Here is a 22,047-nt window from a genome sequence, read left to right on the forward strand (position 1 = left end):
AGCCTGCCCAGCCAGATGCAAGCGAGTGCCTTAACCCTTGGGTACCCATCTGGGCCCTCTTGCAGTAGCTCTGAGGCCCCGGGCCCAGGGTGGCCCCCTGTGGCCACCTTCAAAGTCAGCCTCCTACACGACGGCCACACTCTCCCACTGCTGATGCCTGAGATGCAGCCCAAAGTCAGGCAGCCCTTGGGTTAAGCACTGCCCTCACCTTGCTGTCAGCCGTCTGTATGTTAAAATGCACACACTGGAGTTGTCTTCCTGGGCATCGTCTTCCCCAGAGGCGTTTCCTCCGTACCTTTCACACCTGGGGCTCCGAGCCTCCCTGGTGTCCCACCTGTGGCAAAGTCATGGTGTAACTGCCTGTAATAGGTCCTGAGCCTGAAGAGTCTGAAGGCCTGAACAACCATTCTCATGCAGGGCTCCCACCCAGTGGTAGAGCCCAAAGTACCCTACAGTCATGACTATCCTCGCCTCCTCCGGTCCCCTCCCAGGTCAAGCCAGGGCCCTCACAGGCCTTGTGCTAAATGCATTGGGCCACCAAGTGTCACCTTCTGCCCGGGTGCCCCCTTCCTCTCCTGGTGCGCCCGTCCAGGTGCCCCCTTCTGTGCAGGTGAGCACTTCTGGTTGAAAATTTCAGAGGTCATCAGTTTTAGAATGCTAGGGCTTTCCTCTCCTGCTATCCACTTCTCCCTGAGTTTTAAGGCCTCATTATGTCCCTTATCCCTGTAGCCTCCCTGACAGCTCAGCCAGACCTGTCTTTGTGAGAACTGGCAAGCTTTGGGTTTGATATATAAATCAGCATATTGTTGTGAGCGGCTTCATGGTCCCCTATGTTTTATTTTTTTTTTCAATGTGCTACTTATTTGTGGTAGTTGTCCCATCATCTGAATTACTGGGACAAAGCCCGGAGCCCAGGAAAGTGCCAGCCCTCACCCCACCCTGCCAGCATTTCCCTGAATTTGGGACCATCAGCTGCCAGGAGGCTTAGGAGCTCCCAGGGGGCAACTTCTAGCAGGGAAGAAAAAGCCCAAGGGTCCCTCTGCCTCTGGGTAGACAAACCTTAAGATCAAGGATAGGGATGAGGGGACCTTGGGGAGGAGGAAGGAGGGAGAAGCAAAGAAAGGCAAAAACAGCGTCAGGAGCCAGTGCTATCACTCTGGGGCTGGGTGGCTGCTGAGTCAGGTAGGTGCTGAAAGGAGGGCGATTTCTCTACCAGGGTAAGAGCTGGTTAGCTGCACGCACAGCATGATGGGACTGATAGGTAAGTGCTAGCCAGAGATGGTCCAGTGCTGGTGCTACAGCCTCTGATTAATCAGTTTGGCTTCTTTTTGGAACATATCCGCAGAGTTCCAGAAGGTCTCTGGCATGGGATGAGTTCCTAATGAGACTGAGCTAGGTTCCCTGGCTCTTCCAGTGGCAGAGTCAGACCTGTGGAGAACCAGATGTGAGGAAGGGCTGAGCCTGGGGGAAATGTCTCTGGCTTGCTCTCTGGAAGCTGGTACATGAACTTGAGGGCAATTCGCCAGATGCTTGACTTAGTGTCAGCATTGCAGGGGTAGAATAATGAGTTGAAGCAGATCCTGTCCTTGAGGGGCTTCCTGTGCCATTAGAATTTAGACTAGTAGACACTCCAACTGTGTCATCACTAGACGTTTGATGTGTACCTGGCGTTTTTTCTGGATTCGTCTGGGAAGGCTCCTGAGAGAAGATTGTATTTGGATTGTTAAAAAGGGGAAACAAGATTGTGCCTTGGCTGATAGTAAATCCTGGGAAATCTGACTTTGAGGATGCTCTATTCTAGGGGGTGAATCAGAGCCTGTAGTGTTACAGGTCTGAGACCTCTGATTTCGGTCCTCAGTAGGGTATAGAGGTAGCTGGGGAAAGTGAAAGCTGGGGAGAAATGACATGTTCTCTGTCGCAGGCATGGCTGTGCCCCTGGCTGCTGCTGATCTTTCTCGTGGTGAGCAGGAGTATTGCTGAGGAGATATCGGAGCACTGTAGTCACATGATTGGGAATGGACACCTGCAGGTCCTGCAGCACCTAGTGAGTATGTGGCCATGCCTTCTCCTTCTGGGGAAACTGAGGCAGGAGCCAAGGAACAGGGTCAAAGAAGAGGGACTGCAGGAAAGAGGGCTACCTAGGCCATGCCTCCCCTGCTGCTCTTCTTACCGACCTTTCCTAAGGCCAAGACCTTAGGTCTCCAAGTCCTGAAGCCCTCCCTGACTCCCCTGAAGGCTGAGTATGGTGGCAGGCTGCCCAAGTCAGTGATTGCCCCAGAGCATGCGCTGTGCATTCTAAGCGGCCTCCTAAGGACTGCTTTGGCTCAGGGAATGACTGCCTCCTTTGGAAGATAGCCCCATCTGCCTGCTGGTCCAGATGTTGTATGTAGCTCCTGGACTCCCAGATGTGCCGCCAGCCTGGCACCAGGGCCCCACCCAGATTCGGAGGGGAAGCCCCTGCCTAACTACCAAGCCTCCGCCCTTACTTCCCTGGCTCTTGCCCCTGAGGCTGGAAAAGCCAGCTCATCTGGGCCGTGAAGTAGCCCTTATCTTTGAAATCGTCAGCAATCCCAAACATGGTCCATCCAGGCAGTATCAGGGTATTTTCATGGCTTCTGTTCTGCCCAGAAGAGAATTTACCATCCCACTGGCCAGCCAGGCAGAGTGGGGCACCGCTGGCTAAGGCCAGCCCCAGGCCCCTGAACTTGGGACCATAGGCTGGGCCTTCCATTGTCTTACCCCTCCACCACTCCTCCTGCCTGTAACTCCTGCAGCTATGCAAGGCAGACCTAAGGCCATGGCTTTCTCTAAGGCTTAGAATATAAAACTCCTGCTCTGGGAGTCCAATGGAGGCTTTAAGGGCATCTATCCCTGGCCCCTATAGATACTGAATTCCCAGAGCGTGGCAGCCTTTGCTTGAATTTCTGCCATGACCAGGTTCTCACTCAAAAAAGATTGTATCCTATACTGTCCTATATATTTCTTATATATTCTTCCTTATAACAAACTGGCACCTGCAATTTCATGGAGGGTGCGGTAGGAGGAAAAGACTTTTTGCTTTTCTATAGCCTTTCTCTAGGCATATGAAAGGCACAGTCCTTCCCCCACAGCCTTGACTCCCTCTTTCAGGTGTGGCTAGGGTAGGGAGGAGCCAGATGAAATTCAAACCTTGGTCCACCCAGAAACTATGGTGCCTGGGGCCATGAAGGAGCCCATATCTCAGTTTAATGGGGCCAACAAAACCATCAACAATTCTGAGGCCAGCTTAGTTGAGCTATAGATACCCTGCGACTACTGGCTTGCTCTCTCTTACAGATTGACAGTCAGATGGAGACCTCGTGCCATATTGCCTTTGAGTTTGCAGATGAGGAACAGTTGGTGAGTGGCAGCTATTTGCTATGTCAACCTGTGTCCCTGTGTCAACTTCTGTGCTTCTCCCAGGGATGGGGGCATGCGGGAACGTAGAGGCAGCAGAAACCCTAGAGCAGAAACCCTAGATACCTGGGGGCTCAAGCCTGGGGTGCCAGCAGTCAGGGCTGAGCAAGATCCAAGGCTCAGGTTCTCTGCTCTTCCCTTCTGGCTGGTGCATAAAAGAGCTTACTGTGTACCCAGCACTTTTCCAAGTTAGGCCTAACAGTAGCACTAGGTTGTCCACGTTCATTGCTTATGTCCACACAGAGGTTAAAGGAGCATAGCTAGGAAGTGGCTGAAACCCGATTAGAACTCAGAACTCATATACCCTTATATGCTTGAGAAAACCATGTCACCACCATTCTCCAGTCAGTCAGCAGTATGGAAGTGATCCAGCCCACCTTCCTAACCCATACTTAGCCAGCTACCATATGGGGCTGATTCTGCTCCCAATCTCTCTAGGCTCTGCCCTGCCTCCCCAATCAGTCACTGGGAAAATTTTAGGAGCTTCTCTGGCCTGAGTCACACACACACACACACACACACACACACACACACACACACACCCATCCACTAGGGGGAGCTTTGTGAAACCTTAACCTGCTGCCTTCACTTGCCTCCCCAAAGCGCCTCAGGGCCTCCATCCCTCCAGGAGAAAGCTCAGGCTGTGTCGGGTGTCTCTGTACACAGCCCATACCCATCCCTTTGTCCATCCCTCTTCCCCGTTCCTTCCTGCCTCTGAGCCCTTGCTGATGCCTGTCTCCCCCATAGAGATAAGTCCATCCCCGATACCATGCCTCTTCATCTTTGTGCCTCTGGAAGAACAGCCATGCTGCCCCAAAAAGGCTTCCATCTCTAAGTTCCCACATACCAAATCTGCATAAACCACTGTGAAAACTGAAGACCAGCTCACAGTCCAGAGAACAGCCTCAGTATTTCCTTCATTCACTCCCTGTCTCACTCAGGGCATTACTAGAAATCCACTGGACCAGGTGCAAGAAACAGAGCTAAAATAGTTTGTGTCTACAAAGCAACTGCCTTCGTGGCAGGGAGACAAAACACTGAGGGTACTCTTTGGACCATGGAATAGTCTTCAGTAGCCCTGTTTCCTGGAGGATTTGAAAGTCCCACAAGGCAAAGGACTTCTGTGAAAGCAAGCTGAAAGGAAGCGGGGGTAGGGGTCTGAACCCTACCCTCAGTATGCACATCCATCCTGATTAAAGTCTTGCATTCCAAAATTCGGAAAAAGCTTTCTGTTATGGTTTATGTCTGTGTGTCCCCTCCAAAGCCTCATGCGACCATGGGGCAGGCTATTAGAGCTGAATGATTGTGGGTGTGAGAGCTACACCCGCCCTGGGGTGGATAGTTTGCATATGTAAGGGAGAGGAAAAGAGTGCTTGAGGACATTCCTCGCCCATTCCGCCCTGGTGTGTGCTTGCAGTTTAGCTGTGTCTGCCGCCCTGAGTGCTAGCTCTTTGCCATGTGCCACTCTGCCTTATAATCTGCCAAGTACGGACTGAAACTTCCACGAACTGTAAGCGAAATAAACCTTTCCTTCCTTCATTTTGGGCATCAGATATTTTGTCCCAGCAGCGAGAAAAAAGTAACCAAGACACTTTCTAATCATAATCTGTGTTTCCTTCAATTTAGCTTAATCCCCAGAGCGCTAGGTCCCAAGAGAGAATGAAAGACAACTTGAAGGCGGCATACCTGATACTTGATGCATACCTCAGGGGTGAGAGGAGACCAGGCTGCAGTCCTCCATGTACCTAGGGTGGCAGGCATCTAGCACAAAGCTTTGGTCCCGGGCTCCATCTGCCAGGCCATAAACTCTTGGTTCCTGCTTTTCAGAAAGACCCTGTGTGCTATCTTAAGAAGGCATTTCTCCTGGTGGAAGACATAATGGAGGACACCATGCGCTTCAGAGATGAAACTCCCAACGCCAGGGCCATCGTCCAGCTCCAGACACTCTCTGTGAGACTGAAGAGCTGCTTCACCAAGGATTATGAAAAGCAGGACAAGGTAAGAGGGTCCCGGACCTGGAGCATTGAGTAGACTGAAAGGTGGCTATGGAGGGACTAGCCCTTGCCACGTGCTCATTGTACGTTCACTCACCTCCCCTCATGCCATCACTCGCTCTCTCACTCTTCATTCCTTCATTCATCTACTCTGCAAACCTTTGGATAGGACTTGCTAGACAGGAGGCACAGGGCTGGGCAGGGGTGATATCCCCAGAGCAAGAAATTCCCGGTTCTCACCCTTGTGGAACTTAGGGTCAAGTGGGGGTGGGCAGCTGTTAAACGATGGCACACTACAAAGCAGCAAGATTGTTTGTTCATTTAGCACATCATTACTGAGTGCCCATTGTGTACAAGGTACTGTCCTTGTACCCGGAAACAGCTGTGATCAAAATACAGAAATCCCCACAATTATGGCAATTACATTTGGGGATGGGTGGGACAGATAGTAAAACACACAAATAAAATATGTGGATGGAGGATGGTGATAACTGCTTTAAAGAGAGGGAAGGGAGACCTCCAGGAGGGGAGAGAGTGAGCCACAGGCTCTGAGAGAGCAACAGGGAACTCTAAATTGAGAATGCAGAGAGACAAAGAAGACTTCAAGTGAGAACTAGTAACTGGGATTCCAAAGATGAGTAAGTTAGAAAGCATAAGGCTGGAAGAACATTCCAGAACAGGGAATGCCGTGCACAAACAATGCTATGCAATGCTGCACTCCGCAGGAAGGTACATATTCAGAGACCCAAAGGTGGTTAATACAGCCAATGCATGGGAAGTGAAGGGAGGGAGAAAAGAAGGAAGGAATCAGAGCATCTGGGCTATCAAAAAATGTGTGATTTTTTTGTCTTCATTATGAGGAAAGCCATTGTGGACTGGCAAGCAACCTAATCTCACTTACGCTGTAAGACTTCTCTGGTTGCTGTGTGGAGAATGGACTCCAGGGAACAGGAATGGAGGCTGGGAGCCTCGAGTCCAGGCCAGAGATGGTGGCAGCTTGGATCAGGATGGTTCGGTGAAGGCAGAAGTGAGCAGATGTGTCCCAATGTGCTGGGTGCAGACCTGACTTAGTACACGCAGAGGAGGTGAGGGGCAGAGGGAAGGGAAAAGTCAGGCTGGTTATATCCTGAGCACCTTTATATTTCAATAATGCTAAAATGGCAATGGGCAGAGAAAGTCTGAGAGAAGAACTGAATTCGGTTTTGGGCACATCAGAGCTGAGATGCTAGTGAAATGGCCAAGTAGAGACACTGAGCAGACAGCTGGAGGTGTGGGTCCTGAGTATGGCAAGCAACACGGACATAAGACTCACAGCATGAAGGTTGTCTGTGAGCTATATGGCGTTGCTCCTAGTAAGGGGAGAAATAGGTCCAGGAATCCCAGCATTCAAAGATCAAGCAGAGGAGAGTTGCCCGGTAAGGAGTGGCTTGCAAAGGAGAAGCAGGAGAAGGTTGTGTCTCTGGGTGTCAAGATGAGGGATCAGCCAAGCAAGATAAGAGCTGAAGAGCATCTGTAGGGTTTGGCAACACAATGGTCACTGTTCAGAGGCAGACTGGAGTGCACAGAAAAAAGACGTGGAGACAACAGCGTGCAGAAACTTGGTTCTAAAAGATAGCAGCAGAGATGTGGCTGGAGGGAGCGTGGGGTCTAGGGAGAAAAAAAAAATTCTTCAATAAGAGATATTAAATCTGGGTGCCTTAATTCTAACATTCAGGTACCTGAGAATCACTGGGGAGCTGGTTTAAAATGTCGAATCCCAGCACAGACTCCCGGAGACTCTGCTTCACTGGGTCCAAGAGTGGGTCCAGGAACCCACATTTTAAGAACCTGTGCCACCCCTGATTGAGAGAAAAGGTTCTTGGGCTCCTTTGGGTAGACACTCATTCGCCCACAGAACAGCCAGTGAATGCCGAGGGCGGGCCCAGCAGGGAGGCGGCCTTTCAAACCAGAGGAGCTGGCCCAGTGTGGGTCCAGGCAGGGGTTCAGAGCTCCCGGGCAGGGAGGGCATATCCTCTGCTGAGACAGGTTGGGTGTCGGGGCTTCTGGCTGAAAACCCTGATTTCCCTTGAGAAGCATGAGGTGAGGTGTGAGGGAGACTGGTTTGTAGAGAGAGAAGCAAGGAAGAAGCAGCAAGCTCGACTTCCCTCTAGCACTCTGGGGAGAAGCTTGATAGGGTGCTGTTCTGACTCCACACACGAGGAAATGAGCCCAAGCTGGACAGTGTGGTGGACTGTTGTCACCTAGCTGCGGAGTGGTGTAGCGAGGCCGGGTTATCCCGTTCATACATTTATCTGGTAAACATTACAAGCCTACTATGTGCAGTCCAGAGGGATGCAGAGGTGTCCTCAAGGACTGCACAGCCTAGGAAAGCCCGTAGTTCCTCCCTGTGTGTCCCAGTTTAAGGAAAAGCTTGGTGCCTGGGAGCTGCTGGCAAGCAGGGCGTCAATGAAGTTATGGGCGTGCATGCTTTGACGTGGTGTGCAAGTAGAGGTGGGACCAGGGCTGAGCCCTGAGGAATTCCAGCCCTAGAAGTTAGGAGCGTGCAAAGGACAGTGAAGCAGCAGCAGGAGAGGTGGAAGAGAATCCAAGAGGGTGAAGCTTCTCAGCCCCAGTGGGTGTGGGAGCTTGGTCTTAGAGCAGAAGAGAAGAGAGCCTCAGCAGACAGGCTGGGACATCCTCAGCCCATCCTCCAAAACGCACCCATGCCCACACCATAAAGGACCCTCTTCACACCATAACAAGATGATATTTCTAAATCTAAGTCTCAGTATCTACTGCCCACCTCCCTGAAAATCTTTTGGAGTTTCCCTTTTTCTATGGATAAAATGAACAGTTTTTGACGTGTTGAACAAGGCCCTATAAGACAAGGATCTGGCTGAATTCCTTCCAGTTGTGTCTCTTGCCACTTTCCCCTAGATTGCAGTGCTGCAGCCATGCCAACCCTCTGACAACGTGGGACATTTCATGCACTTTTCTGCCTCAGGACCTTTGCACACTCTGTTCTATCAGGGTGGTTTTTTCCCAACCCTGCCTCTTCTCCTGATTAATTTTTCTTCCATCTTTTGTTTGGTCCCTTGGGGAAGTTCTCCTTGAACCCTCATTTAGTTCTCTTTTGTTATACACCTTTATATTGCTCAGCATTTTCTCATAAAACTCCCTGCAGATATAACAATTTATTTAGTGCCAATGGCCTGCTGGACTTAGTGTCCAGCCCAGCCAGGAACTGTATCTGTCTTGTTCATTGTTCCATACCCAGTAATTAACTAGATGCCTGGCACATAAATATGTGTGGATATATCTGTGGATAAATGGCATCTCTCACAACCTCAGAACTGGTTCTGCTGCAAACCAGAGGAGAGGGGAGGACAGAGACAAAGGGGAAAGTGAAGACTGATGTGAGAAAGGCCAAGGGAATTTAACAAACATGATAGCTGCACGAAGCCAAGGGTCATGCTCACCGACGGGGTCCTGCTCTCCTTCCAGGCCTGTGTCCGAACTTTCTACGAGACTCCCCTCCAGCTGATGGAAAAGATCAAGAATGTCTTCAATGAAACAAAGAATCTCCTGGAAGAGGACTGGACGATTTTCACCAAGAACTGCAGTGACAGTTTTGCGAAGTGCTCCAGCCCAGGTAAGCACTGACGGGCCAGCAAATGGAAGGTGACACAAGGGGCTGGGAGGACCTGGCTGCTACATGTGTTTCTGTGTGTGTAGAAGTGCTTGTTTCATGTATATATGTGGCTTCATGTGCCTCGGGGCCTTTTCTGACGTGTGTGCATGCTGGGGCTGTGAGGTTAGGGAGCGGAGAGAGGTCCTCTCTGGGAAAGCAGTGTATGCATGGGGGGATCCACCCCCCACCGTCTCTAGCTCTGCAGACTGGCCAAACTTATGGGGACTCTGTGGAGAGAGCAGACACCCGTCTGGGAGTTTGGGCCCTTGCTCCGAGAGCCCTGCTGTGAATCACCAGGAAACCCTGGCTCCAGACGTCCCCAGGATGCCTTGGGTGTCCCCCCAAGGGACAAGGCTGGATTTCAAGTCTGAACATCATTCAAACTCTCCTGTTGTTGGCTCAGCTTCATCCTTTGTGCCCTATGTGTCCTCGTCTCAGCATCCTGTGCCATACGTCCTACTGCATTCGACCTTGCTCCCCGAGGCAGGGGCTGAGGCCCTGCAACTGGCCAAAGACCAAGTTCGGTCTCCCGGTTTCACTCCCCAAACCTCAAGCTTTGGTCATAGTCCACGCCAGCCTGTTCCTGCTGGTGGCTGTGGCTCCGTGGCCGTGCATGAAACCAGCGTCTGGGGCTTCTGTGTCTTGTGTTAGTCTGGGATGCCATGGCTCAGTGTCCTGGCTGCTGCGCCCCTCTGGCTTGTCCTCTGGCCAGCTGGAACACCAGTGCAAGTTATCCTCTGGTCTTCCTCACCCCGAACCCCAGTCTGTGCATCTGCGCCCCACTCTGCTCTCTGCCGTGACACCCTGTCCACTGTGCCTTCCCTGCCTGAGTCCTGTGTCGTGAGCATTTGCTGCAGTCTGTCCCCTCCTCCTCAGCCCCAGGGCTGAGTTAGGAGATGAGAAACTGCCAGCCCCGTATCCCCCTCTTGGCCCCCCCGGGGGAGCTGTGCTGCAGGCTGGTGACTCTATTTCCTCCTTGTCTTTCTCTCTCCCCCTCTCTGTGGTTCTTTCAGATGTGGTGACCAAGCCTGATTGCAACTGCCTGTACCCCAAAGCCACCCCTAGCAGTGACCTGGCCTCTGTCTCCCCTCACCAGCCCCTCACCCCCTCCAAGGTCCCTAAGGCTGGTTTGACCTGGGCTGATTCTGAGGGGACAGAGGGTAGGTCCCTCTCGCCCAGTGAGCAGCCCCTTCACACAGTGGACCCAGGCAATGCAAAGCATCGACCACCCAGGAGCACCTGCCAGAGCCTCAAGTCACCAGAGACCCCAAGCCTCGAGGACAGCCCCACTGGAGGTTCACCACAGCCTCACCCCTCTGCTGGGGCTCCCAGCTCTGGGATGGACATTGTTGACTCTGGACTGGACTCTACCTGGGCCTTAGAAGAGGCCTCTGGAGAGGCTAGTGAGGGTCCTGAACCTCAAGGAACAGAGTTTTCCCCCTCCAGGCCAGAAGGGGGCAGCATCCAGGTACAACTGGCCATTCCCAGCAACCTCCTCTCAGCATCTTCTCCACTCCCGACAACAGAGGACCAACAGCCACCATTGCCTAAGGTGGACCCTGCGAGACCCACTGGTCAGGTCAAGCATGGCACTCTTGAGAAGACAGACCATTCATCTAGCCTGCCCACAGAGGGTGAGAAGACAGGCTCTACCCAGACCTCATCACTCCAACCCCAAGGCCTCAGCAATCCCACCACACTTTCTGCTCAGCCACAACTTCATGGAAGCCACTCCTGGGGAATTGTGCTGCCCCTGGGGGAGCTGGAGGGCAAGAGGATCACCAGGAACCGAAGGAGCCCTGCAGAGCTGGAAGGAGGACAAGCAAGCGAGGGGGTAGCCAGGCCCCTGGCCCCTTTTAACTTCGTTCCTTTGACTGACACAGGCCATGAGAGGCAGCCTGAGAGAACCTCCAACCCCCAGATCCCTGGGTTCGTCTTCCACCTGCTGGTGCCCAGCATCATCCTGGTCTTGCTGGCCGTTGGTGGCCTGCTGTTCTACAGGCGGAGGCGGAGGGTAAGGAGATCCCAGGGAAGACAGGAGGGCACTCAGGGGCAGAGCTCAGGCTGTGTGCGAGTGCAAGTTGGAGGATAACCTGAGTTCTCCCTGGGCTCTTCAGATGCGGAGAGGTCGGGTCTGACCTAGCACAAAGGATGGGAAGTAGAAATGAAAGTCTGCTTCAAGAATCAGAAAGGTTCCAGCCAGGAAGTTAAGGGGAAGGGCCAAGCATAAGGAAGTGGGAGAGAAGATTCTTGGGCTAACAGCAGGAGGACAACTAGGCAGGAGGAGGAAAGAGGAGAGCAGTGCTGTACATGTGATCTCCGCAGCGCCTTGGAGTGACGACCCATAGGATGTGGCCTGCGTGGGAGGGGAGCAGGGGTGTCCTCAGCAAAGAGGCCTTGGGAATTTCCCCCATGCTCTGTATGATCCCAACTTTCGAGTATCTGGGGGGACTCTGATAACTTACTCATTAATGGCATGGAATGGGACCACCATCTCCCTACCTTCCCGCAACTTCTCAGCAAGCCTGCTTTTTCCTGTCCCCAGAGCCGTCAAGAGCCTCAGCCAATGGATTCTCTCATGAGGCATCCAGAGAGCAGGTGAGAGGTTGAATTGGAGGTCTGGCTTGGGCTCTTTTCCCTTCTAGCCTTGGGTAGGGGAGACTTCCCCCAACTGCTCCGAGAAAATGAAATTATAGAACAGAATGGAGGTGGGGAGGAGGAAGGGACTCTTTTCTTTCCTAGATAGCCGGGGTTTTTTTCTGATTTCTTCCTGGAGTTGGGCAGTTCTGGGTGTTCTAAATCTGAGAGGGCGGGAGCACATCCTGTCTGAGGGCTGTGGGTGAGCCTATGGGGGCCCTCACTCCTCTGCCTCTGCTGAAGTCTTATGCTAGCCCTGTGCTCTGCCTGCAGCTCCGTGACCCAGGATGAGGACAGACAGGTGGAACTGCCAGTATAGAGGAAATCCTAAGGTACGATTCTGATTGTGATCTCTCTATGCCCCTCACCTGTTGCTGAAATGCCCAACTCCCCTGAGGCCCAAACTTGCCTCCCTCCCCTCCATCCTGTTCTCTTTTCCATCCATCCACTTATCACCAAAGCCAACCAGATCTCTCCCTTTCAGGGCCTCAGGTCTCCCCTCACCCCTGCCTTCCCTGCAGCCGCCTGAGGTCACAGAGTGCTGCCTCTGCAGTGGGTTTCTAGTCTTGCTGTCACCTTTGATCCCAAGCAGCCAAAAGTCTCCTCTTTCAATGTGGTTTTTGAAAGATCTTTACCATCTTGGGGAATTTTCAACAGCTCTGTATGGCCACCAACTTCTAACCCGCCACTGGCTTCCAAGCTCCTCTAGCAGCCACCCTTAGCGTGCACCTCATGCCAAACTGTTCCACATTTGGCGAGGTCAGTTCTACCTTCCTGCCTTGGGAATCATGGCGCCATAGAATCTGAGTCTTCGGAGGGCTCTCAGAGGTCCTTTGGCCCTTTGACCACCTCAACAGGGCCAACAAGCCCTGAAACCCAGCATGGCGTCAGCCAGCTTCCTGACACATTGTCTAGTCCCTTTCAAGCTCTTTGGCTAGCCACAGCCTGTGCTTTCTTCCATTAACACAGAGAAAAGCCTTCCTCATAGGGGGCAAAACTGCCCTTCCTGTGCTTCCCTCAAGGCTCCTACTTGCTTTTCTCATGAAGCCCTCAGACATTTCATATCAGTCTTCTAGGTCCCCTTTAAGAGTTCTCTATGCTAAGCATGTCCAAGTCCCTCAAATATTCTTTATATGATATGGTTTCAGGCCCCTCACCATCCTGGACACACTCGTTTGTCAATATCCCTCTGAAAGTGTGGTACCCAGCCCTGGACACAGTACTCCAGATGCTGTCTGACCAGCTCAGGGTACAGTGAGACTGTACCTCCCTTGATCTGGACAGTACTCCTCTCATGTAGATTAGCTTTTAATAACTATGTCATATTGTTGACATGTATGGAGCTTGTGGTCTACTAAAAACCCTAATTCTCTTTCCCATGAACCTCTACCCAGACAACCTTCTCCATCCTGTACTTGGGTAGCTCAACTTTTTAAACTAAAGCACAGGAGTTTACACTCACCTTTGTTCAGAGCACCAGGTTGGCTTCTGCCCTCTCCCCCAGGCTACTGAAAATCCTTCCACTCTTCATTCTGTCATTTTTGTGGCCCTCTTGATTGTGTCCCCTGTATGTTGGTGAGCGCCTTCTGTTGGCCTTGCCCATGTTGCCAGTAAAGATGGGAACTGTGTTGCTCCTTCCCAAGCCCAGCTCATGATTGGCCCACCAGGAACCCTTCTTGACTGTCTCCCCAACCCTCTGGTTGCTCCTTGAATCCATAGCTCTCTGCTGTTTTGTATCTTGTTAATACTATATTGGTTTGCACCTATTTGGTTGCTGTTTTTATACATTTTTAACTCTGATTTTATGTGCATATGTACACTCTGCACTGCTAAGAAGATTGTAAGCCCCTTGAGGGCAGGGGCTGCTTTCCACTGTTTTTGCATTTCTTTTTCCATTCCAGGTTCTAGTTCAGAGAGGGTCTCTCCAAAAAATTCAATAAATGTTGACTGGCAGACTTCAGGGCTGGTTCACTGGCCAGCTATCTTAACTGACCAGTCTTCTGGGCGACTAATTAACCGTTTAGTTGACTCTGACTCAAGAGCTGGTTGGGTGGCAAACAAACTGACTAGCTGGTAACCGCCTCATTGTGTCACTGTTGATTGGTAAGCTGATTGGCTAAGTAAATAGCTGGCATGTTGCCTAGCTGATTTGCTGACTGGATATCTGGCTAAGTAGCTGGGTGACCCATTCAAGTTTCTAGTCATACCACTTACCGGATGTAAGCACCTTAGGGCCTTCCAGTGTGACAGGACCTCTCCTAGAGGGGATCTGGAAAAGGCTCGAAGCTAGGGGAACTAATCTGGAAAAATAGCACACAGATCTGGAATCCTGGGGTCCCTCTGTCAGGAGGGTGGGGGAGGAGGGAGAGTGGGTAAGCTGGAGCAGTGGCAGAGCTGTGAGAAGGACCCTGTGAGGTATGCAGAGGATGGAAATCCCTGGGGAGTTTGGCCTAGTGCCGTGCTGCCTCCCCCACAAAGCACCAGTTTTCCTTCTCCCACCACCTGTGGTCTTGGCCCTGCCCTGAACCCTCTACATTCCGTTCTCTTCTCCCTGCCTGCCTACTCTCAGGCCTGTTCAATCTTTCCTCTTTCTCCCCTCAAGATTTCACTTGGAGAGGGAACCAGGGCAAGGGCCACACTGAGGCCCACTTGGCTCGTTGGATCCAGTGGGTGGCCTACGGTGGTCCTCAGTCAGGCGCCAGCAGTCCAGGCTGCTGCTCTGATGAGGGAGACGAGAACAGGAAACTCAGAAGCACCTGTGAGAGGCACAGGCTACAGAGAACTCAGACACCAGCACCTCAGCCCCAGGGAACCTGGAGGTGGGAAAGCAGGCTGGAGCGAGCCCTCTTGGTCCTTCTTCCCTCCTGTGCCCTGGGAGGGCTGGTGGCCTGGCTATACCAGTATGGCTCATGTTCAGGTTATAGTTCCCCCTTCTTTCCCCTCCAAGCATGGGAATGGGCTGAGAGCCAGAGCTGTGGGTCCCGTCTTCCCTCCTCACCCTTCGCAGTCTTGACCAGTAGGGCCACAGAGACAAGGGAGGGAGGCGCCACACAGGGTCCAAAGTCAAACTGCTGGATGGAGTCCAGGGGATTTCTGCTCTGGGAACAAAGCGTCCTAAGGATGCTGGGCAAGGGGACAAGGCCGGGGGCGGGGTGGGGAGAGGGCAGGGCCCTGGCTCCCACGCATGATGCGAGAGGCAAGTCTCTCGGCCCATCTGGGTGGCTGAGTGGCTCAGGTGTAGCATACCGAAGGCAGGGGCAGACTTCCTTGTAGCAAAACTGTGTATCTCTGGCCTCTGCCACCTTTGCCTTAATATCATCTGCTAGGATACTTTCTGATGAAGGGTGTGAAGGTGGAAATGAAATTCTTCTTTGCTGGAAGTAGCAGGCATCACCATTGGTTCATCTGACACCCGAGCCCATCCTGCCTGAGGAGGGGTCTGCAAACACTGATGCAGCCTCACACTGCCCTCAGCCTCTCTGACTGGGCCGGGAACCCTCCCCCTTCTTGACCCCGACCTCCAGCAGACCCCATTACCTCCCCCTGTGGTCCCTGGTTCCCAGGAGGAAGTAGGAGGTGAGGCCAGTCTGTCCAGAGGCTTGGCTGACTGCCAGGCAAAGCCGCCTCTTCCCTCTGCGGTGTCTGGAGTGGCTGGGAGGGTGAGGGAAGGGATGGGAGGAAATCCTGCCTGCAGCACTGCCAGCAGCCCGCAGGAACGCCACTCCTCTCCAAGCCACGTCCTCACGACCCTCCGCACACTCCCACTCGGCTAACCAGCCCCCCCTTTGCTCCCCCACAGCTGGGCTCGCGGGACTGTCTCTCCATGGGAGAAGATGCGACGGGGCCGTCCACCACTACCCTCCCCAGATCTTCTCCTGGAAATGTGGCCTTCCTACCACCTGAGCCCCTGCCTGCCAGGACTGGACAGAGCAGCCAGGCTGGAGTTCCTACAACTTGACCCTCAGACTTTCAGAGGGCCAGAGGATGCCCCCACACTGCCGCTATTTATTGTGGGCCCTGGAGGCTCCGTGCGCTTGAGGAGGGCTGGCGAGCTGGCTCAGGACCTTCTCCCTCAGGGGCTGCACCCTCCGCTTCTTCCTCTCCATGCCAGTACCTGGGTCAGAGGCCCACTCGCCTGTGGCATGTGGGACACCAGGGTGGGTGCTGAGGAGCCACCTGGTGCCAAGAGATGCCATTGTTGACACGCAGGGACCTGTCTCCAGAGAGGAGTCTTTCATCAGGGTGGAGCAGCATCAGCCTGATTTCCTGTAAAGGCAAGCAGCCCAAAACATAGGAAAACAGAGGAGGCCTCTGGCTGTACGCACTGACAGCTTGAAGGGATCCACACCCTCTGCTCACCTGAGTGCCCTCCACTGGTGGCCAGGCGGTGAGGGGAGGCCAGCTCTGCCCTCAGGACCTGCCTACCCTGACTCATAATGCCAAGAGGAGGACCTAGCTCTGGCCTATACACCTCCTTCCCTCCAGCCCCTGCCAGAGCTTCTCCTAGAGGCCGGGCAAAAGCTCTCCTCGTGAAGGAAGCCATTGCACTGTGAAAACTGAACCTGCCTGCTGAAAAGCCTGCCCCATCCATCCCCACGAGCAAGCATCCGTCCAAACGCCCCCCAGTCTCTCCCCAGCTTCCTGCACTGAGCTGGCCTCATTCGTCGACTGAGGGAGCCCCTAAGCCCTAACCTTCTCCCGACCCAGCCTTTGACTCCTTGGGTGGAGCAGGTGGAAGAACTGCCCAGGCCACCAGCCAGAGCTGGTCTTTAGGCTGTGTGTTCACCCAGGTTTCTGCATCTTGCACTTTGACATTCCCAAGTGGAAAGTGACTAGTGGGAGGGAGAGAAAGTGAGGGCGGAGAGGCAGAGAGGTGCAGGGAGAGCTCTGAATGAGAGCAGGTTTGGAAATATGGGTATGCCCCTGAGACTGTGGGGACATCTGCACCCCAGCGCCTCAGTCCAGTCTACTTTGCCTGGTGCTAGCAGGCACCTGCAACTGAACAGGTTTTCCCCATCAGGAGCCCTGGAGCTGGGCTGCACCCCGGCCCTACCTACATGCTCCCCAGATCTCTTCTTTTGACCCTTCGTTTTCCTGACCCATGTAGGCAGTGACACCCTCCAACTCTCACCCCACCCCACCTCGGGCCAAGCAAGCCAGAGCTGGAGAGGACCTAGGAGATCCCGGCATCTGCGTCCAACTGTGCTCCGAGAATCTCTGCTTCCTGGTCTGGCCCTTGCCATGGCTCTGAGACCTGGGCAACAGGTGACAGGGCTGTCAACTGCCCCTCAGCCCCTTTATGCTGCTGTGTCCCTCCTTTCCTGCCATCCTGGGCTCTCCGCTGAGAGACCCTGTCCTCCCTGGTTGTGACCATCTCTTCCCTGCCAGAGAGAGTGAGGGTCTGCTGGCCCATGGCCCCATCCTGATGATGATAGCTGAGGGAGGGGCAGCCGGGAAGTTTTTATGGGGCTCGTCCTTCTAGTCACAGACTGCATATTCCATGCTAGGAAACATATATTTTTTAAATGGAAGGAAAGAAAACAGAAAAAAAAAGCATTCCTCTACACCCTTCAACTTTAAACGTATAGTATTTAAAAAATCAGAACAGCAAATTCAACCCATTGCAGAAGCTCTTTGTGGGCACTCAGTGACACCATAGTGGAAGGGGCTCCAGAGCCACCTCTGGGTGCCCCCCTTCTGGCTACCTGCACAGGATCCCTTACTTTCCTCTGAGAAAGCCCAGAGGGAACATTGGCTCACGAACTGTGAGAGTGTGTTTTTATACTTGGAAGTGGTGAATTATTTTATATAAGGTCATTTAAATATCTATTTAAAAAAATAGGAAGCTGCTTATATATTTAATAATAAAAGAAGTGCACAAGCTGCCATGTGTGAGTCATGGGAAAAGTTGCTTTTGGGGTGCGGGTGGCAAATATAGGGGTGGGCAGGCATCAGCCGCTGGGTGAGACCCAGCTCAGAAAGCTTTTTCTAAGGTACATGGGGTAGGAGAGCGCTCTCAAAGTTTCAGTCTTGTTACTAAAATCTCCTGTATTACTGGTGTCACAAACACATTCGTCTACGTATCTGTGTAATAAGAAATCAGGCAAAAAGCAGCCAAACCTCAGGCCTGGCCACTGGCCCCAGTTCCAGCCCAGTCTAGCCCAGCCTCGGAAAATGGCTGGTTGGGCTGTGTCCAAAGGCCCTAGGGGCCTGCAAGGAGGAGGTTTTGACCACTGAACTTTCTGGTCCATGGGAGAGGGACCCGCCAGGTACTCACAGGGTGCTGAGGTGAGTGAGTGCTGACTCCACCCCGGGAAAGAGACAAGGCTGGTGAGGGATGGAGCCTGCCCTCCAGGTGAGGGACTTTAGGGCCTGATCGTCACATTGGAAGTGGACGGGAGACCAAGGATGTGGCCCTCAATGGGGGAAAGGGCTGTTACCAGGGACCAGAACAACTGAAGTTCCACATGCCCCTAACACACACCTCAGGCAAAGCTGAGACAAGAGGAACCTCCCCATCCCTGAGATGTGGTGGACATGTGGTTGTCCTCAAAAATACTGATATCCAAGCCCTATCCTAGACCAAAATGCCTGGAAGGCAGGGACCAAGCATGGGAATTTGTAAGACATTTCAAGTGATTCAAATGGGATCCAGGGCTAGAAGCACCCAGAGCCACAGCATTGGATATGGCCTCTGTGCAAGTTTAAATGCATTCAAATGAAATAAAAGTAAGCATTCAGCTCCTCAGCTTCACTGGTCACATACGGCTGCCGGGCTGGTCAGCACGAAAATAAGATATTTGCATCACCGCAGAAGTTCGACTGGACAGCACTGCCCAGAAGGCTGGGTCCCAGCACTTATGGGACCAAGGATATAGAACCAGGACCAGCATTAAGTGTTCAGGGGTCTCAGTCAGCTTTTCCTGTGTGTTTGTTCTCCCTACCCTCCCCCATCACTGTTTCCCTTTCTGCCCAAAAGCTGCTCAGAAAGATTTGAAGAAATATTTTTCCTTCAAGCTCAGAAGGGTCTCCTGGGTCAGCCTCCCCAGCCTGACTCAGACCCCTAAGGGCCATCCAGGTTTAGCTCCTTCCTCCCCTGTGCTCTTCTAGGCTTAGCAACTGTTTTCCTGTCCATCTGTCCCATCAAGCCATAGACTGCGGTAGGAACTATGCTGTTCCTCTTCAGTGGTTGAGATTAAAGACCTGGTAACGCAAACTCTCACCAGATTTAATCAATGCCATCTCCTAGGACCCCTAGTGGTATTAAACAATGGAGTTAATACCCAATAACTACAATCAGTGACCAAGCAGGGGAAGTATTTTCAGCAGAGAGCTCTTGCTATCTTCTGATAGAAACAGGGCTTGGTTAGAACTCTACGCAGAGGCATGTGTGCATGGAAGATATATTTTCAAGCCTTTAAGCAAAACTTACAGGGAAACAAACCACAAAAGCAGAAAACTGTACCCCTTACCTGCCTTTCCAGAAGTCCCAGAAGTGCCAGAGACTCTCAGCAGCCCTTTTCTTGAGTTTGACCTGCTGTGGGTGCTGCTTAGGAAGCATGAGATGTCTAAAGAACTTTTCACTGGATTTAGAATGAGAACAAAGTCCTTGACTTTGATGTCTTATTGCCTAGCTATGTGACCTTGAGTAAGATGCTAACCTCTGAGACTCAATTTTCTCCTCCTCTGTAGAACTACTTTTAAAAATATGAACCAAATGTACTTAAACTGACATTCAAATAAAGTGATAAGCCCAAAAGCACTTTGTGGGCTCTAAAGGGCTGCAGTAAATAAAGTATGCTCCGATGCTGCCCCTGCCAGCTGGTCCTGCGTGCCCAGGCCAAATAGTTTCCTTCTAGGCACACAGTGGGGAGCGAGGTGCTTCCAGTTCCTGACTGACAGATGGCTCTGTGGAAGGTGGTGGAGCCTGAAGGGATGAGGGGCTTGATGTGCAGGGTCAGGAACTCCTGTTCGGAGTATATAAGCAGAAGGGCCAAGCCAAACCTCCAAACCCCTATCCGGCCAGAAGCAGGAAAGTGAATCAGAGGCAACCAGGAAGAAGCCTGAGGTTAACCTCGTGCAGACTGTGGGCCATGGCAAAGAAGAGGTTGATGAGTGCACTGGGGGCTGGGCAGGGCGTGGTGGTCATCCCACGACCCCTTGAGCAAGGCTCTAAAGTTATTCAAGGCTGGGGAGTGACTAGGCAGCTGTGGGGAACAGAGTTTCCCAGCCAGCACTCCTCCCCTGCCCCAGCGAGGTCCTTTCTGCCAGAGCAGCACTTTTGTCCCTTGGTTTTTCTTTTCAATTTCTCAAGGGGGGAGGTGTAAACAGGGTCTGCTGGCTTGGATGCTGGGACTGCCGAGGGAACAGGGTGGCCTGTGCCAGTGAAAGCCCCACAGCAAAGTGGCTGAACACAGAGAGGTTTACTCTCTCCCCCTGCAGACTGTAGCCTGATCTCCAGTCTGGAGCTAAAGGAAAGCTTGTAGGCTTACCCCCATAGGACTGTCTAGAGCCCACACTGACTCACCTCCAGAAGTGGGTGGCTGGGAGTCAGAAGTCCATCTCATCAATGGATGACAGCCGCTGTAACACCTCGAGCTCTGCAGGGACAGTGCTGGGGCAAGCAGGGGCTGGACGGGCTGCTCTGTGCCTCACGAAGGAAAAACAATTAATCATGGGCAAAGGATAGTCTATGAAGCTGAGGAGAAAATGTCATCACCTATATTTTTTTGTATAAACTTGCCATGAGGAGCACAAGAAGAAACACCTGGATGCTTCTGTCAACTTCCCAAAGTTTTCTAAGAAGTGCTCAGAAAGGTGGCATGCCATGTCTGTGAAAGAGAAATGAAAATCTGAAGACATGGCAAAGGCCAGCAAACAAAAGCTTAAACTCCTGATACAGAGGCAACAGCAAAGAAGTTCAAGGAACCTAAGGTACACAAGAAGCCTCTGTCAGCTTTCCTGTCCTGTCCCAGGGGTCACCCCAACTCAAAGGAGAGCACTCCTGCCTACCCATTGGTGATGTCACAAATAAATTGGGAGATGTGTGGAATAATATCGCTGCGAGTGACCGGCAGGCTTCAGAAGGCTGCTCAGATGAAGGAAAAATGCAGAGAAGATATTGCTGCATGCAGAGCTAACGGAAAGCCTGACACAGGGAAAAAAAAGGAGAGCTGAAAAACTCAAGAAAAAGAAGGAAAATGAGGAAGAAGAGGAGGAGAAGAATAAGAAGAAAAAGAAAAAGAAAAAGAAGAGGAAATAGATGATTCTACTAGGTGCAGTGGCTACTAGGAAGATGAACATAGGAGGAACACTTGAGCCCAGGAGTTCAAGGCCAACCTGGACCACATAGCAAGACCCCCATCCCAAGAAAAAGATTATGATATTTAAGTGTGTTCTAGCATAATTTTTTTATCATCTATAAAGCATGTAAACCACTCCACAACTTTCTCCTTTTAAAGAAAATCAGTTTAAATGTAAGGCTGTGTAAGATTTGTTTTTAAACAGTTCTGTATTCTTTTTTTGTATATTTAAAACACTACCAAATGTGTCTTTAGACAGCCCTGTCCGGGTGGTATTTTCAGTGGCCTCTGCCTTGCTTGTTACAGAATGAGGGTTGCAAATTGGTGTGGAAATTTAAAGCAGGTTATGTTGATACACAGCACCGATTAATTGTATATTGGGGATTGTCAGGGTTTTTTTCCCATTTTAAATTGGCTCTGATGTGGCTTATACAAAATAATTCTGTTAACAGAATATCAGTCTATAATTGCAAAAAAAGGACAAAGTTGCAGCTCTTTTGCTGACATTCTGAATGCTTTTAAGTAAATATTTAAATTTAAGAAAAAAGAAATAAGTCATTGGCTGGGGTGATGGAGGAGGCTGTGTCAGGAAAGTTGTCAGGTGAATCCCTGAAGGAAGGCTAGCTAAGAATCCTAAATTAGATTGCAGCTACTGTGGTCCACAGGCCACACACCTGCTCCGAGGCCCCGGACACCTGCTCCGATGCCCCGGACACCTGCTCCGAGGCCTCGGACACCTGCCCCTGCTGCTCCACCGTGGTCCCTTCATGCCTGTGTATTTAGTGCAGACTACAAGGCAGGAGCCTCACCCTCATTCATTCATTCATTCATTTTTCCCATTTCTAGACACTGAGGACAAAATGTAAGTAAAATAGTCAGTGAGAGAAGCAGGTATTAGTTAAGCAACCACACAAATAAGTGTCTAGTCATAAAATGTGAATGTAGCTAGAAGGATACAGGTACTGTGAGAGCTTATAATAGGGGACTTGAGCTAGGAATGTAGATCTAT

General features: G+C 51.8%; 1 protein-coding gene across 3 annotated transcripts in view; it reads left to right on the forward strand.

The window, feature by feature from the left end:
* Positions 1-17,289, forward strand: part of Csf1 (colony stimulating factor 1 (macrophage)) — an 18,824-nt gene extending 1,535 nt beyond the window's left edge. The window contains exons 2-9 of one of the 3 annotated variants that reach the window (XM_005388903.2): positions 1,922-2,044; positions 3,316-3,378; positions 5,263-5,433; positions 8,913-9,060; positions 10,983-11,113; positions 11,645-11,697; positions 12,010-12,068; positions 15,536-17,289. In XM_005388903.2, the coding sequence (XP_005388960.1) occupies positions 1,922-2,044; positions 3,316-3,378; positions 5,263-5,433; positions 8,913-9,060; positions 10,983-11,113; positions 11,645-11,697; positions 12,010-12,055 (735 nt within the window). In that variant the 3' untranslated portion in view covers positions 12,056-12,068; positions 15,536-17,289. Of the gene's footprint in view, positions 1-1,921; positions 2,049-3,315; positions 3,379-5,262; positions 5,434-8,912; positions 9,061-10,112; positions 11,114-11,644; positions 11,698-12,009; positions 12,069-15,535 lie in introns of those variants that run through there. The other 2 variants (XM_005388902.2, XM_013516530.1) reach the window with 2 other exon arrangements.
* Positions 17,290-22,047: the final 4,758 nt, after the last annotated feature.

The sequence above is a fragment of the Chinchilla lanigera genome, unplaced genomic scaffold, assembly GCF_000276665.1.
Source record: "Chinchilla lanigera isolate Chin_1 unplaced genomic scaffold, ChiLan1.0 scaffold00034, whole genome shotgun sequence".
Taxonomy (NCBI): Eukaryota; Metazoa; Chordata; class Mammalia; order Rodentia; family Chinchillidae; genus Chinchilla; species Chinchilla lanigera.